This window comes from Odocoileus virginianus, chromosome 32 (assembly GCF_023699985.2).
Source record: "Odocoileus virginianus isolate 20LAN1187 ecotype Illinois chromosome 32, Ovbor_1.2, whole genome shotgun sequence".
Classification (NCBI taxonomy): Eukaryota; Metazoa; Chordata; class Mammalia; order Artiodactyla; family Cervidae; genus Odocoileus; species Odocoileus virginianus.
In genome coordinates, this window is record NC_069705.1 from 1,671,613 (window position 1) to 1,688,164 (window position 16,552).

Sequence of the window (16,552 nt, forward strand, 5' to 3'; positions counted from 1 at the left end):
GGGCAGGAAGCAGGCTGGCCTGGGAGCCCTGGACGCTGGGGCTGAGAGCGTGCCTCCTCCCCGGGGACAGCCCGGAGCTTGCACACAGGCCCCGCCGGAAGGGCAGCCACCCCCGGGGCAGGCCAGGGTCCTCGGGAAAAGCATCTGGGGAGGCCGAGGGCCCTGAACACGGGCCGCCGGGGTGAGGCAGTGAAGACAGGCCGTGCGGGCAAGAGCAGCCCAGCAGCCCAGATGAGGTCGGGGCAGAAGAGGAAGGCTGCAGGACGCGGTCACCCAATGGGCCCTGCGCCCGGGGGCGCTGGACGCCAGGTTTTGGGGAGAGAGACCAGTGTGAGGGGTGCGGCGTTTACTGGGGAGGCCCCTGCCCCCTGCCCCCTGCCCCCACTCTCTCACAAGCTCCGGCCGCGGGGGCCTGCATGGGGGCACACACGTGGGAGTGGCCGGGATGGCTGGCGACCTAGGAGTGGGGGGAGGTGGGTGGTGAAGCTGGAGGGGTAGGGTTGGGGGGGCATACCCTGCACCCGGAAAGCCAGGCCCCAGAACAAAATTGTTTCTCAAGGCCTGTAAGGAACCTCAGGTCTCTGATCCAACTTGTGGATTTTAAAGAAGAGGCTGATGGCCCAGCAGGTGGAATCAAGAGGAAAGGAAGGGTCCCAGCTCCCACCATACCAGCAGGATGAGGCTCCCCACCTGCCTCTCTGCGCTCTGGTTAGAGACGCAGATGAAGGGGAATAGGGGTTTGGGCCCTGCTCCCCACACGGCCCGTCCTCTGCTGCAAGGAAGGTGTCCTAAAGGCCACAGAGGGGGTGCTGGGGGCAAAGGTCAGGCCTCCGTGGAGCGGGGGTCACCGGAGGGGGCGGGGCTCCGTGCTAGGCCAAACCGCATAGAAACAAGAGATGGGGAAGGGATGGGGCGAGAAAAAAAGGGAGACAAAAGCAGAAACCGGCTAGAAGGAAAGAGCCCGCTTAGCCCCAGAGAAGAGGTAGCCCGAGGGCTCGAGGACACCTCCCCGCTGGTCCCCACCCGACCTGCGCCAGAACCTCGTTCCCTCGGACCGGGGTCGCAGGTGGGTCTGCGCAGCGTTGAGGGCGCGGCAAGCAGGGGAGGGGAGCGGAGTGGGGGCGGCGGCCGCCCCTCCCATCCTGCTCCCCGCCCCGCCCCGCCCCGGGACCCCCATCATTTCTGCTCTCACCACCACCCATCCAGAGGGAGACTGACCTCCGGCCTCCGGGCGAGAAGGTTCCAGGGAGGGTCCGGCGGCGGCTCGGGCCGCCCGCCCACGTCCGGGGGACACTCACCATTCATCTGGGAGGGGGACGACGAGTAGTCCCGATCGGCGGGCCGGCGGTCGGGCTTGAGGCTGCGGCCCTGCCTGCCGGAGCCCTCCAGCATGTTCACGATCTCGCCGCGGTCGATGTTCCGCAGGGCGGTGTACAGGTTCTCCACTGCGGGCAGAGAGGAGGAAGAGGGCGCTCGCGGGCCGCTACCCATCGCGGGCCGCGTGGGCCGCCTGCGCGGCTCTGAACTCTGGAGTGTGTGGGTGTGGGTGTGTGGGTGTGTGGGGGGGGGGAGGGGATTGCAGGCCCCCTCTTTTCTAAAAGTCCAAACAAACTACCTCTAGGAGAAGTCAGGCAGACCTGGAGATGATGCTGTTTCCGTCCAGACTGTGCAATAAAGCCAATAAGAAGGAGAAACCAAATTTTTTTATTTCCCAGGGGCTTCCCTGGTGGCTCAGATGGTAAAGAATCTGCCCGCGATGCAGGAGACCCGGGTTCGATTCCTGGGTCGGGAAGATCCCCTGGAAAAGGAATGGCAACCCACTCCAGTATTCTTGCCTGGAGAATTCCATGGAGGGAGGGGCCTGGAGGGCTTCAGTCTGTGGGGTCCCAAAGAGTCAGACACGACTGAGCAACTGATGCACAGTGCATATGAAAGTTACATTTACACTACACTCTAGTCTGTTAAGTGTGCAATAGCATTGTGTCTAGGAAAAAACAAGGAACATATCTTAAAGGTATTTTATGGCTAAAAAATGCAAACTCTTCTTCTGAGCCTTCATTGAGTCTTCATAGTCACATAAGGACCCTGATCACAGATCAGCGGGACAAATGCAGTCATCATGAAAAAATGTGAAACGCTGAGAGAATTCCCCAAATGTGACAGACACAAAGTGAGCAGATGCTGCTGGAAATTGGCACCAACAGATCTGATGGATTTGGGAGGGAAATGCAGTATCTTTGAAGCACAGTAAAGTGAGGGAGGCCTGTGTTTTGTTATCCTTTAACAGATCTTTTCCAAACCCTAACAGTGATGAATTTCAAGGCATGGAAAGACTGTTTCTTTCTCTTTTTTTGTAGCACAAAAGGAATACTGGGGCTTCCCTGGTGGCTCAGCAGTAGAGAGTCCACCTGCCAATGCAGGAGACATTGAGTCAGGAGGATCCCCTGGAGGAGGGAATGGCAACCCACTCCGGTATGCTTGCCTGGGAAGTCCCACGGAAGTCCCACGGACAGAGGAGCCTGGCGGGCTACGGCCCATGGGGTTGCAGAGAGTTGGACACAACTTAGCGACTAAACAGCAAAACAGTAACAAGAGGAATACTCCAAGAAAATGAGAGGGAGAAGAATTGGATTCTGTCCTTTGGAAATCTTTGGTCCTTTCCAGTTGATTTGAGATGCAAATGTAAACACTCAATTTCCTCTTAGTGTTTTGTGTTCAGGAATGTGGTTGAGAAGGAGCTGAAAAGAGTGAGTCACATCTTCCCTCCAGGTTGAAGAAAATCCTGGGAGAACAAGAAGTACATCTGGCTGGGCTCTGTCCTGTCCTGAGGGGACAGTCCTCGTCTGAGAAATTCAACCAAGAGGCACACAGCCTATACAGATGCGGTCTTTAGGGGTCCTGGTGCAAGTGCAAACATCCTGAGAATGGGAAGAGGTCATGGCCAAGGTTCTGATGTGCCCTCCTGGCAGGACTGCCCAGAAGATCAGGGACCCTCAGAGGTGTGTGCATGCATGTGTGTGCACTTGTGTATGTGTGTGTGAGAGACAGAATGTGCAGAAGAGATTGGTTCCAAAGGTCAACAGAACCCTGAGAGAGGTGAACTGCTTGGTGAGCTCCTGGCATAGGCTTTGGGGAGAGAAGGGTCCCAGCTGCGCCCCCGCCCCGGTACTGACTCTTGGCGTCTTGGCCTTCACGGGTGACCCAGAGGTTCAGCAAGGCCAGGCTCTGCTCCAGCAAGGAGTTGGGGTTCTCCACGCGGATCCTGTTGATGTCGTCCACGCTGAACTGCAGCTCCCGGGCCAGCTCTGCATGCAAGGAACCAAGAGCAGGGTGAGACCAGCTGGAGCCAGCCCTGAGCCCACATGTGGAGTGGGGCGCCCCGAGGGGTACCCCGAGAGGCACCCCAAGATAGAGAAAAGTCCTCTGTGGGCTTGGAGCCTTCTTCCCAAGGATGCCTAGTGTAAGGTGACACCTGCCCCGTGGTATCCCCAGGAAATGCGCCAGGAGGAGGCATGATCACAGGAGGGTAATAAGGACTGACTGAATGAATGAATGAACGCTTTTGCTGTCATCACGTGGAATACAGATGATGAGGCTGAGCCCCGGAAGGTCCCAGGACCGGCTGGGGTCCGGGGGAAGGGCTGAACGGCAGATGACCTCGGCACTGACAGTGCGGCAAACGCCGCCACCCTTCCCTTGGGAAGCAGTCATAATGGAAATGCATCTGTGTATTTGTGTTTCTTCAGGGAAAGGTGCGTTTACATTTTAAATGGGAATACAAGTCCCCATCTAGATGCAAGGCACCATCGAAGAATGCGAGCACTTCCTCTCCCGCTGTCTTCACGGCTGTTTCTCGCAGGTGCTTTAGATGAGAGCACAGGCTGAGTCTCATTTCAGGGATAAGGAAGACCAGTGTGGAAAGTGATGGTGAGAACCAGAATGTGCGTGTGCCACACACACCACACACACAACACTCTGTGTACACACAACACACACAACATGCCACACACACACCACATACACATTCACACACCACATACACAACACACCATGTACACACACCACATACACAACACACCACATACACACACACCACATACACATTCACACACCACATACACAACACTCCACATAACACAACGCATACACACAACACATACATAACACACCACATACACACACACCACATACACACCACATACACAACACTCCACGTAACACAACGCATACACACAAGACATACATAACACACCACACACACCACATACACAACACACCACATACACATAACACACACATTCACGTACCACAAACGCACATACCACATACACACTCAAAAACCAGACACACACAATATGTACACAACACACCACATACACACACACCACATACACAACACTCCACGTAACACAACGCATACACACAACACATACATAACACACCACATACACACACACCACACATACACACAGTCACACACCACACTACACACCTCACACACAGTCACATACCACAAACACACATACCACATATACACACACACACACACACACACTGCATACACGTACCACATATACACACTCAACAAACCAGACACACACAACACATACGCAACACAGACAGGACACAAATGCAACACATATACACCACACACACACATCAGACACACACAACACACACATAGCACACATACACAACACACACACACAAACATCCACACTCACAAAACCAAGAAGTGGCAGCAAAGTGCTTTTTTGCCCTTGTCTTTCCTCCTTTCCCTCAACAAAGCCAGCCTGCAGGACAGATGACGTGTGTGGTGTACAGAGCGGTGGGCAGGCAGTAAGGACACGCATTTTGTGTTTGCTTGTGTGTCCTTGGTTTGCTGGCCTTTTCAGGGCTCTATCAGTAACTCGCTGCACAACCAAAGTCACCCTTGTTAGTGGGATCTCAGTCTCCCCATCTGTAAAATGGGCAGACTGGATCCACCTTAAGGTCTCCTGTAATGTCAGAAGTCGAGTTTCTCAAGAGGCAAACTAGAGAGAAGTGGGGGAGGGAGGGAGCTCGCCTCCCCTGGTACCCAAAGGCGTTGTCTGGGCAACAGCCCCATCAGAGACAACCCCGGATCAGATGCACAGTGGATGGTGGGAAGAGGCTTAGAAAGGCTGTCAGCGCTGCTCCTCAGAGGGGAGGCGGTGTGCAGGGGGGTGTGGACAGGCAACCTGCTCTTTCGCCCCGATTCCTGACTCACCGGCCCAGCTGAGGCCCAGGTGATCGGATATGAGCGTCATCTTCATGTCGGCCCGGTCTGTGCCACTGAGGAAACCTGGGGAAAGAGCATTCTGTTTAGCAACCTTGGCAGGTCACAGAACCGCCCGGCATGGGCGGGGGTCCTCCAGAGCGCTCACGTCACTCTCCGTGTCCCCCCGATTGGTGGCTGAGCCTGAGAGGGTCGGTGGAGACCCCCGCCGAGGGCCGAGCCGATGGTGTCCGCTCGGGGGCTCCCGGCGATACGACCTCCCTCGCCGCCCCCGGGGAAGGAAGTGAGCGCGGAGAGGTGTGTACCCGTTGTGGACTCGCTGAGAAGGCTGTATCTCAGGGCCAGCGGCGTCAGCGTCCTCCTCCGCTCGTCGGCTCCGCTGCCCTGCAGGAGAGAGACCAGGAGGGGGCGCTGTGGGTGCGGGGAGGACGCCCTGGCGACGGGCAGCTCCATGACGCACAGGCTGTGTATGGGGCGGGGGCGGCGAGAGGGAGTAGATGAGGTTCACGTGCTTCATTTCTAGTGATGATAATAAGCTCGTGCGTGCGTGCTAAGTGGCTTCAGTCGTGTCCGCCTCTTAGCGACCCCATGGACTGTAGCCCACCAGGCTCCTCTGTCCGTGGCATTCTCCAGGCAAGAATACTGGAGTGGGTTGCTGTGCCCTCGTCCAGGGGCGTCTTCCCGACTCAGGGATCGAACCAGCCTGTCCTGACTTGCAGGCGGCTTCTTTACCACTGAGCCGCCAGGGACGCCCAATAATAATAAGCTCACGCTGCCCTAATCATATGCCAGGCCCTGCCTGGTGGTCAGAGCTGCCTGAGGCAGGTGCCATCATTCTTCCCAAGTCACCAGCCCAGTGGCTGCAACAACCCACCCAAGGCCGCTCAGACAGTAATCGGTGGAGCTGGGGTTTGCATTCTAAAAAAAACAAAACCAAAAACGATGAGCTTTTCTTTCTGAATTCCTTTCTCAAAAGACCTGTGCCCAAGCCTTTGCATGCTTGCGCTGTGGCAAAGCAACAGGGTGCTTGTTCAAGGCTTCAGGAGCCCCTCTGGTGAAAAAGAAGTCGGCTCCCCCTCGTCCTTAGTCAGGAAAGAAAACCAGCCTCAACGTTTGGACGTGGCCTCACTTGTCTAGTTGGGCATGAAAGGCTGATGATAAAAACACCAGGAGTCACCAACACGACCGAAGCGGTCCCTCCATCCCTGGGGCAGCCTGGTGCTCCCTGGCTGGTGACACTCGGTCCTCTCATGCCTCCGCTGAGCTCAGAGCCCCGGGCAAGCGTGGGGCTGAGACACCAGGCTTCCCTTCTCTGGGGAGGCCTGGCCTCTGAGCAAGTTCAGGAGAAAGAGGCTCCGAAGAAGCCCTGCCGTGGCTGGGACACCTTCAGCCACCAGCCATCCGGTTCTCAGGCATCGCCTTCCAACCTCCCGGAGGGGGGGTCCTGGGGAGCTCGGGGCCTCGGGGTGAACACGGGTGTCACCCTTGCACCCTGACGTGTGCCCCTGAGCTTTGCAGGAAGGACCGGGCCACAGCCTGTGTCAGAGGAGAGCCCAGGGCCTTTCTCCACCCCGGAGGGTGGGGAGGGGGGCGCGTCTCGGGCCGTCTGTTGGCCGAGGGCCCCGGTGGGGCACTCACCTTGGTGCAGGGCGGCATGGTGATGTTCAGGTGACAGAGGATGTGCTGCGTGTCCTCGTACTTCATCGCCTTTCGCAGGAAGGACAAGGACCCTGCTGGCTCCCGGCTGCTGTCCCTCACCTGGACTCAGTCACACAGAACGGAGGGTCGGGGGCCGCCCTCGCCCCGCCCAGCCCGGCCACCAGCCCAGCCGGCTCTGGGCCCTCTGCCTCCCCGACCCCGGCCACCAGCCTGGCCGGCTCAGAGGACATCCCCCTCCCTGACCCCGGCCACCAGCCCAGCCGGCTCTGGGCTCTCTGCCTCCCCGACCCCGGCCACCAGCCCGGCCGGCTCAGAGGACATCCCCCTCCCCGACCCCAGCCACCAGCCCGGCCAGCTCTGGAGCCTCTGCCTCCCAAACTTCTAGACCCGAACGAGGGGTGGGCGAGAGGAGGGCGCACCTTGACAGGAATGGCCAACCGGTTCTCCCGGAAGGACTGGAAGAGGAAACTCCGCTGCTGAGCAGCCTTCTTGACGGGCACCAGGTTCCCCGAGAGCTCGGCAAAGAGCGGCATGCCCTCCAAAACCTGCGGGAGAGAGGGAGCAGGTGGGAACACACAGACGCCTGGCCCCCTTGGCAGCCCTGGTCTCTCCCTCCCAACAAGCCCAGAGGCTGTGCCCTGGGAAGCCCCATGGAGGGTTTTGGAAAGGTCACAGCAGATGGTTCTTTACTTCAAAGGGTTTTTTATAATAGGCAGAACTTTCCACGTCTCCCTGTGTGGTTGATCGCCGCTGCTTATCAAAGGACTCCAGAACTCCACTAGCAGATCATAATACGGCTCCAGAAAGCATTTCTCTCTTTTAACACCCATCCAACAGTGTTTCATTTATGTGAGTGCCAGAAAGGCCACGTGGTATTTTAATCTCACCCACAGCAAAACGATCCCTACTGTGTATATAAAACTTTCCACTGAGAAGTTACCAGGAATCCATTTGACAGGTGAGGAAACTGAGGCCCAAAGAGACACAATCCTTTGCCCGGTTAGTGCCCCAAACAGCATTTGAGGCAGGTCCCAGCGTTGGGCTCCTCCTTCTGGCCCGTCAGAACCCCTGGAAGGCTCAGGACAGCCTCTGAGACCAGACTTTGGGCAAGGTCCTGGCTTGTTACACATCTTAACCCAAGTGAGGACTCCAGGATGGGTGACAGGTTCACACCAAGGCCCGCACTTCACTTCGCCTCCCATTTGCCCAAGCTCTCCCCTGCTTCCCCGTCTGGGCACCGCCTAAACCCTGGTGTGGCAGAGAGAGTAGGACAAGTCCTTTCTCTACCGTTAACTTAGCTGTGTGACCTTGGGCAGGTTACCTAACCTCTCCCAGCCTCGCTTTCCTCATCTGTAAACTGGGGATAAGAGAAGGACACCCCATTGCAAGAATCAGGGGAGATGATGTCACTTGAGTCTTTTTATTTTCTATTTTTAAAAAAAATTTTAAAGATTTTTTTGTCTTTGATGTGAACCGTTTTTAAAGTCTTTATTGAGTTTGTTACAATATCTCTTCAGTTTCATGTTTTGGATTCTGGGCTGTGAGGCATGTGGGATCCTGGTCCCTGACCAGGGATCGAACCCTCCCCCTGGCACTGGAAGGTGAAGTCATAACCACTGGACCACCAGGGAAGTCCCTCAAGCACTTTTAATAGCATCTGGGAGGTGAGAATTTTAATGAACGTCAGCTCTTAGTACCACTGGGTAGACAGCCTGCAGCCTCCCTGAGACACACAGGGCGGTGTCCTCAGCTTTGGGGCGGCCTCCCAAGGATGCTTTCCGAGAGGGACACGCCCAGGAGCCCCTCTGCAGAGGCGGCCCTCCTGACGGCTTGGGGTTCCAGTGCCACCCCCCCCGGACCCGCGGCCCTGGAGGTGCCGTCTCCCCTCGAGGCGTGGGCCCAGGGGTGGGGCCGGCCCCTACCTCGATGTCCCTGCTCCGGGCCACCTCCACGAAGTTCTCGTGCTGCTCCAGCGTCTTGTCAACCTTGTCGTCCGTCATGCAGTAGCATCGCAGACGCCCTTCCCGGGGGTCATTCATCTTGGCGAAAATGACAAACTTGGCCATGTAGGGCACCGCGGTCAGCTCCTTGTACAGCTGGGTGGCAAAGTTCACGGCTTCAGCCGTCCGGGGGCAGTCCGACAGCCAGAATCTGAAAGGAGGGCAGCCTTGAGCCTGTCCCTAAGCGTCCGGGGCAGGAGCGTCCCCCCCATCCAACAGGACGGCCTGTGAGCAGGGCGGTGGCCGCTCAGACAGCCCCAGTGGGGGTGGGGGCGGCGCTTTCAGGTGGAGAAGGGGAGGGACAGCAGAGGACCCTCCGGCTTACAAGGTCAGCCTGAGCACGGCCGCCCCCGGGGACAGCCGCCACCCTCCTTGCACAGGGCCCGGGGCGGGGGGGGGAGGCCACGGGGTCGGGCCGCGGGGCGGGGTCTCACCTGGCAGAGACGTTGGTGGTGAAGGTGGCGCACTCGTTGGCATAGACGAGCTTGGTGGTCCCCGTGATGTCCTCCCACTGGGCCTGGTCCGTTCCCCCTGCCACAGGCATAGACAGGGCTGGGGGACCATCTCCAGAGGCCGACGCAGGGCATGCACACCTGGCTGAGGCCCTGATCCCAGCCCCCCACCCTGCCACCCTGCACCCCGTGACCTCCTCCCCCCCTGGGAGGACCCCCTCCTCTGGGGTCCGGGGGCTCTTCAGGGACAGGGAGACTCTACCTGGAGGCAGACCCCCATCCCTCCAAGGGCCCATCGCTCCCCAGCTCCATCCCCTCCCGCCTCCGAGGGGCGCCCCTCACCGATGACGCTGCAGAGCAGCCGCAGGCTGGTGGTGTCCCCCTCCCCGCTGTCCCGGGGGTTGTCCATCCAGGACGGGGGCAGCGGGATGCGGAGGCCGATGGGGCGGTGGAACTTCCGGCGCCTCGGCTCCACGGTGACGATGGGGCTGAACGTGGCCTGGTTGCCCAGGAGTTTGGTGACCAGCTCATCGGGTACAGGCTGGGCCTGCAAGATGCCCAAGGGGGACACTCAGCCCGGAGCAGCCGAGGGGCCCGTGGGAGGGGATGAGAGCAGCTGTCCCGGCAGCCTGGACCCCTGGGGGCTGGGGGGGGGTGTCCTGCTGACGTCCTGCCCAGCTCCCCTGTCTGAGCCTCAACCCCCATTTCCCTGCTGCTCCCCACTCTCCAGGGCCTTGCTCAGCATCAGGCACCTGTCCAGGGAGCCACGTGGCTGCCCCTCAATGCTGACCCGGCGGTTTAAACACGTCATCTAGGGTTTCCTGCAACTTAATGGAGCATCTGCCCTATCCCAGCCACCCAACTCTCTTCTGAGCTTAAGGTCAGAGCTCTCACGGGATTTTTTAGGCAGTGGACCAACAGGTAGAGGTGTCCTGGGGGGCATGAAGGCTATCTCTAAGGATGAAGGCTATCTCTGAGGGCCCTGATGCCTTGAACCCGGTCCAGGCTGACGGAGCCCCAGCAGGCAGAGGGGCTGCGTGCATCACCTGCAGGGCCAGCTTCACCCTCTTGGTGACCGCGTTCTCAGGGAAGGTGGCCTGCACCAGGGGCACCAGCTTGCTCGTCAGAGAGCCGCCCTCTGGGCCGATGGTGTCGTAGTCCTGGTAGAGCCGCGACATGATCACGAAGTATAGGGGGAAGTCGGTGGTGACGATGCGGCAGACGCGCTTCTTCTCCAGCTCCTCCAGGCTCCCCAGTTCTGCAACCACACACACACGCCCACCCGCCGGTCACCACCGCGGGCCCCCAGGGCCCCTCGTCCCGGCTCCAGCACCAGCCCCCCTCTGGCAGGGGTGGGAAAGAGTCCAGGCCCAGACAGAGCAGCACAAGGAGACCAGGCTGCAGGGGGCCTGGGCGCCGGAGCTGAGCCGTCTCTAGACTCTCAGGGCCTCCCACACCCCAGGAGGCACCGCCAGCCCACCCCCAGCACAGCATCAAACCCTCTCCTCCAGGAGGAAGGCGCTGCTTGGGCCCCCGGGGCTTGCTCACCTTCGTCCATCCCGTTGAGGATCTGGTCCAGGTAGCTCTCTCCGTAGCGGTTCTTGTGTTCCTTCCACACGGAGCCATTTTCACTCCGCAGCACCACGAGCTCACGGTCCCCACGGCCTTGGGAGGCGAAGTGGGGGATCTCCACGATGACAGGGCTGGGGGGGACAGAGGGGACAGGCGAGGGGCTGGACGCAGGTGTGTGTGCCGTGTGGGCGACGGCCGTGGGCTCGGGAGGCAAGAGCAGGCAGGCGGGGGGCAGCAGGGTCCCCCCAACGGGCTGGTCCTCACAGCGGACAGACCTGCCTCAGGTTCTCGGGATGCCCCAGGACCGTCTCATCAGGCCCAACCTCACTTCACAGGGCGCGTCCTGCCACGACCACGTGGCTGAGGCTTGGCAGAATAACCCTGACCTTGGACCTGACCTGGAGAACCCATTCGTATCTTGCACAGGGGACCAAACCCCTCTGAGCCTCAGCATCCTCCTCTGTCAGTCTAGACAGTGGCATTTCCTTGGGAGGATGGTTGTAGTTGTTGCTGTTATTTAGTCGCTGAGTCGTGTCTGACTCTTTGCAGTCCCACGGGCTGTAGCCCACCAGGCTTCCTCTGTCCCTGGGATTCTCCAGGCAAGAATACTGGAGTGGGGTGCCATGCCCTCCTCCAGGGGATCTTCCCGACCGAGGAATCGAACCAGCATCTCCCGCATTGCAGGCAGACTCTTTACTGCGGAGCCACGAGGGAATCGAGGAAGGACGGTTTTGAGCGTCACATTTAAAGGGGAAATCAACGTGAATGTTTACAGCTGCTCTGCAGTCAGTGGAAGAAAGCTGGGGGCGGGGGTGGGAGCGAGACAGGCCATGGACGCAGACGGGAGGTCAGGGCCTCCTGGGCCAGGCCTGTCCGAACATGGAGCCCATGGTGCCTGAAGGAGGCAGGGGTGCCAGGAGAAGCAGGTCTGCTGCCAGAAGGGTGAGGGGGTCCTCCAAAACCATCAGACTTGTCCTTGGGACCAAGGCTGCAAGGCTGTCTTCTAGGAAGCCCATTTCAGAACTTAACGAAACCTCGGGGCGGGGCAGGGGGCCTCCGAAGTAGCCGTGTTCATCCCCTTCTAAGAGCATCACATAGGACCTGAGGGTGCTAAGCTCGCCCCAGGCACCAGCCTCCTATGTGTACCTAGGAGCCCAGGGGCTTCTAATTCTGACAAGTCAGGACACAGAGAAAGCAGGCTGGGCAGGGGCTGGGGGTGGCAGTTTCTGGGTTCGCCTCCCCTCGGCCTGGGTGCGGCAGGGACGGGTCAGGGGGCAGGGGAGCGAGCTCTTACCTCAGAAACTGGACGCCTGTGGGCCCCAGCGCAATGACCCTGCTGGCCAGGCCCTCCTCCTCGGCCAGTGGGGGCGGCGTGGGCAGCTTCTGGGGCTTCACCAGGCGGCAGGTGATGCGGGTGGGCGCTGCGCACGTCCGCGGCGGGACCACCACCCTCAGGCCGTTGTGCCGGCTGCCCCGCATGGAGCCCCCACGGGCGTCCACCATGAAGCTTACCAGGAACCTAGGGTATAGCAGATCCATGTCGGCCTCTCCCAGGCAGGCGGCCGGGCGGGCGAGAGGGGCCAGGGCCGCCAGCCCCTCCCGGTCCACTCACCCTGTGTGCACCGGGCTGGCCACGGGGCTGATGTTGTCCGAGGTCTCTGTGGCCGGGCTGCTGGGGATCAGAGAATCTTCATCGTACTCTTTGGACACCTGGGGATGGAGCGGGGCGGGGGAAAGGCCAGCTGTTATCACCCGCGGGTCACAGCTCCAGCCGATGGTCCCGGCCAGTGGACCTCACACAGAGGTCAGGGAGACTCGGCCAGCCAAGGGCCCAGCGAAGGAGGTGCTGTCCGGAATTCACTGACCCTTTGGGACAAAGGTCACCCAGAGTCTAAAAGGGAGCACGGGCCTCCTGGGACCTACATGGCCTCTCCTCGGCTCAGGACCCTAGGCCAGGGCTTCCGACGCTGGAGCGAGCCCTCCTTCCCGTCCAGCCCCGGTCTTAGCTCACACACCACGCACACTTCCAGCCTTCCCCCTGCCCCCACCTGCCCCATGAATCCTGCCATGTGAGCTCCACGCAGCTCCTTTTCACATGCGAGTTGGCACCAGAGCCCACGCCATCACCTAAAAGCTGCCCAGCTCTGGGAAAGCCACGTGAACTGCAGTATCCAGGAAAAAAGAACAGACCCCCACCCATCCCAGGGCAGGGGGGGCTCCCCGCTTCTTCCTCTGCAAATGGGGCGGCCCCCTCCTCACAGTGATGCTGTAATTGCAGGACCTCAGGGCTGCCTCAGCCCAGGCCTTGTCCATCGCGAGGACTCACGAAGCCTGTAGGTTCGGATCCTACCCCCACCCCCTCCAGCTTTATTCTCAACTTGGCCCTCGCTCTGGCATCCCTATCGTCCCAGGCGCCCACATCCATCTCCTTCACTGGACCCCAGTGCATCATCCACCTCTTGCCTCCTCTGAGAACCCTTGCCCTTGACTCTGACCTGGAAGGGCTCCCCGCCGCCCCCAATACTGCTGAGCCGTTGGGTAGTCACCCCGCTGCGTTCTGAGACCCTCCCCAGCTGGACCATCTGCTCCCGTGCCCTCCCACCCGCGGTCCCCTCCAGGGCGCCTGGTGGGACTCTAGGAAGCCCCTGCTGACTCGGTTCACGACTTAGCAGGGCCTCAGAGTGCACGGTTGGCCAGGGGACAGCAGAACCCACGTCCCCCTGGGGCTTTCTCATCGCTGTCTTCAGCAGCATGGGGGGAACATACCATGGCAGTGCCAGGGCCGTATCTGACCGTATCTCCCAAACTCCCCCCCGCCCCGTGGCAAGACACCACCACAGGGCAGCCCTGTGACCTGCCCTAGGGTGGGAGGGCTGACCAGACTGTGTCACAGCCATCCTCTCCCATTGCCCCACTGGGGTCCAGGGCTTCCGCCGCTGCTTTCAGACATGTATCCCTTCATGGGGGAGAAAGAGACCAGCCCTAGCTGGAAAACCAACACGTCTGGCTCAGTGACCACGCTCAGGGTGGCTGTTTCCAACCTCTAAACACTACACTGCTTCCTTCTGATCCCAGAAACCCCTTGGTCCTGGGGAAAAAAGAGTGCCAGCTAGCATAAAAATTAAATCGAGGAGCATTACATTGTTTTAAACCATCCCACCCATTTGGGGGACAAATTCAAGCGGCATCAAGGGAAGCCACAAATAGGGTATTATAATGAGTAGCAGCCACGCTGGGGACAGCTCTCCTTGACGTCCCCTTTCCACCTGGACTGGTATTTTTAAGTTCCCAGTAATCCCTTGAGGAAGGTGAGGCAGAAACTGTCCCATTTTTATGGATGTGAAACAAAAAGGTGCCGGACTTGCCCGCAGCTCCACGGAGGTGCGGCTGCAGCCTCGGGGCCCCCTCTCCAGTACCGGGACCCATGGCCCCCATGGGTGCAGACAGCGTGTGCTCAGGGCGTCTGTGCAAGAGAACATGGGCTTTGGAGCTAGAACTTGTTCTGTCAGTTCTCAGACCCACCGAGACTGGCATGAGGGTGTCTCAGGCACCCTCGGGCTCTCAGAGATTCAGATCTTCAATAGCTGGGGTTATATGAGTGCTGGGGGCACAGCTGCTGCAGAAGACACGTGAAACCTGGGATCCGCGGGGCCTGGTAAGTGTGGCGAGCTTTATGAATTCTTCCCATCCTGCAGGTCATCTCAGAGCAATCACTGCCTGGGGAATCTGTTCCCCGCCAAGAGGAGGTAAGAGAAAGAACGCGTCTCACCTGATCTGGCTCTTCAGCTCTGATCACCACTGTCTCAGGTGTGACGCAGGGAATCCGCGGGATGGCTGGAGATTCTACCCTGTACGCCGAGGACATTGGGATATTAGGGCGCGATCCTTCTGCATAGCCCATAATCTTCCACTGGGTGCCTCAGGGAGACATTTCTGTACCCCCAGGATCACCTATCCAATCCGATCCCACCCCCTCCACCATCTGAACCCCACTGGCACAGGTCCTACATCCTGGCCTCCCCCACTCCACCTCTAGGCCTTTCCCCAGAGCCTGTCTTGAGCCTGAGTTGAAAGACTGCCTCCTCCAGGAAGTCTTCCTGCCCGTACAACCCCAGTTCTATAGCCTTAGTCCCCTTGTTGAGGGAACTCTTGTTCTGGCCATAACATCTTATTCTGCATCACGGTCTGACCACTGGGTGTGTGTTTTCATCCTACCAAATACATCTGTAGGTTCTCCGTGGTTGAGGTCTTAGTTTTGTGTTTCTGACTAAAGTTCAATAATACTAATCACAGGTTCCCTTCTCCTTGGTCCACGGCCCTCTTTTGTATAAGCCCCGGAACCAAGCTGGCACATGTTTGTCTTTTCAGAAAACCCAAGGGCTCAATGTTCCTACAAACTTGTTGCTTTCAGGTTCGTTCACAGAACCCCTGTGTGCACCAACACATGCACATGGGAATAGCTCACTGCATTCCCGGAGGAACGAGAGACATGTGCCAGGCAGACGCAGACCCTTTGCAGGGTTTCCCTACTGGACCGGCTGATGGAGAGACGAGGCTGGCCTGTGAGCTCAGCTTGGCAATAGTTTCTTTCTATTTAAATTTCTTAACTAAATGAAAGGTTCACTAAATTATATAGTGCTTTACAATGTTCAAAATTTCACACATGTGATTTCATATAATCCTATAACATATGTGTGTGTGTTAGTCACTCAGTCATGTTGAACTCTTTGCCACCCCATGGACTGTAGCCCACCAGGCTCCTCTGTCCATGAAGTTCTCCAGGCAAGAATACTGAAGTGGGCTGGAGATCTTCCCAACCCAGGGATCGAACCTAGGTCTCCCGCATTGCAGGCAGATTCTTTACCCTCTGAGCCACCAGGGAAGCCCCATCCTATAATAGCCCATCCCTTTTTTGACAACGGTTTCTAATGGGATCTCCCTCAGTGGATTTTTCTGGAGCAAAGCTGACTGTCTGAAAGGGGGAGGGGTGTGGATAGAGCACTGAGGGAGGGGAGGAGGAACAGTGGGAGGAGGCAGGAACCCCAGAGAGGGTGGCAGGCTGTAGGGGAGACCTCTGCCCCCGCCTGGCACCCCCAGTGCAGGCCTGGCTCATCCTAAGACACTGGGCCAGCTCTCTGTCCAGGCCTGGCCTTCCTGGAGCCTCCCTGCTCAGGGATCTTCTACCTGGAGTCTGGGGAGGAGGGCCCCCCCCACACACACACACCGCAACGGAAGCATTTCTTACACTTGGTCCAGCTTCGGCACGAAATCCAGTAGCTCTTTCTCTTCATCTACATCCCTGGCATCTGGCCTCTCTGCCCTGGGGCCAAGATCCTCCCCTGAAACCACACAGGTTTAAGTGAATGATAGGAAGGAGAGACTCTCTTTCTTTTTAAAAAGTGTCTTTCCCCCTCCTCCTCTCAATGCTCGCCCCTGCTGGGGCATGGGGCAAGGTCTCTGATGCTCAAAGCGGACCATAGCAATGTCTTCATCTTCAACCAGCCCAGTACCTCCAGCACTGGAGCAGGGCAGCCAGTCCCTAACATAGTCTGCACCAGGCTTTGGAGAAGATAACAACTCAATCAAAAGGGACTTTCTTCCTTTTGAGGGTG

The 16,552-nt window shown here is 58.7% G+C and overlaps 1 protein-coding gene across 8 annotated transcripts in view; it reads right to left on the reverse strand.

Annotated features, from left to right (window-relative positions):
- Positions 1-16,552, reverse strand: part of ANK1 (ankyrin 1) — a 238,122-nt gene that overhangs the window by 33,823 nt on the left and 187,747 nt on the right. For all 8 annotated transcript variants that reach the window (XM_070459729.1, XM_070459728.1, XM_070459733.1 and 5 more), the window contains 15 exons: positions 16,186-16,279; positions 14,710-14,788; positions 12,553-12,650; positions 12,235-12,459; positions 10,917-11,071; positions 10,415-10,626; positions 9,711-9,915; positions 9,351-9,447; positions 8,839-9,067; positions 7,336-7,461; positions 6,896-7,015; positions 5,563-5,641; positions 5,249-5,323; positions 3,174-3,305; positions 1,299-1,445 (listed from right to left, as the gene is read on the reverse strand). In XM_070459729.1, coding sequence (XP_070315830.1) covers positions 1,299-1,445; positions 3,174-3,305; positions 5,249-5,323; positions 5,563-5,641; positions 6,896-7,015; positions 7,336-7,461; positions 8,839-9,067; positions 9,351-9,447; positions 9,711-9,915; positions 10,415-10,626; positions 10,917-11,071; positions 12,235-12,459; positions 12,553-12,650; positions 14,710-14,788; positions 16,186-16,279 — 2,073 coding nt within the window. The remainder of the gene's footprint in view (positions 1-1,298; positions 1,446-3,173; positions 3,306-5,248; positions 5,324-5,562; positions 5,642-6,895; positions 7,016-7,335; positions 7,462-8,838; positions 9,068-9,350; positions 9,448-9,710; positions 9,916-10,414; positions 10,627-10,916; positions 11,072-12,234; positions 12,460-12,552; positions 12,651-14,709; positions 14,789-16,185; positions 16,280-16,552) is intronic.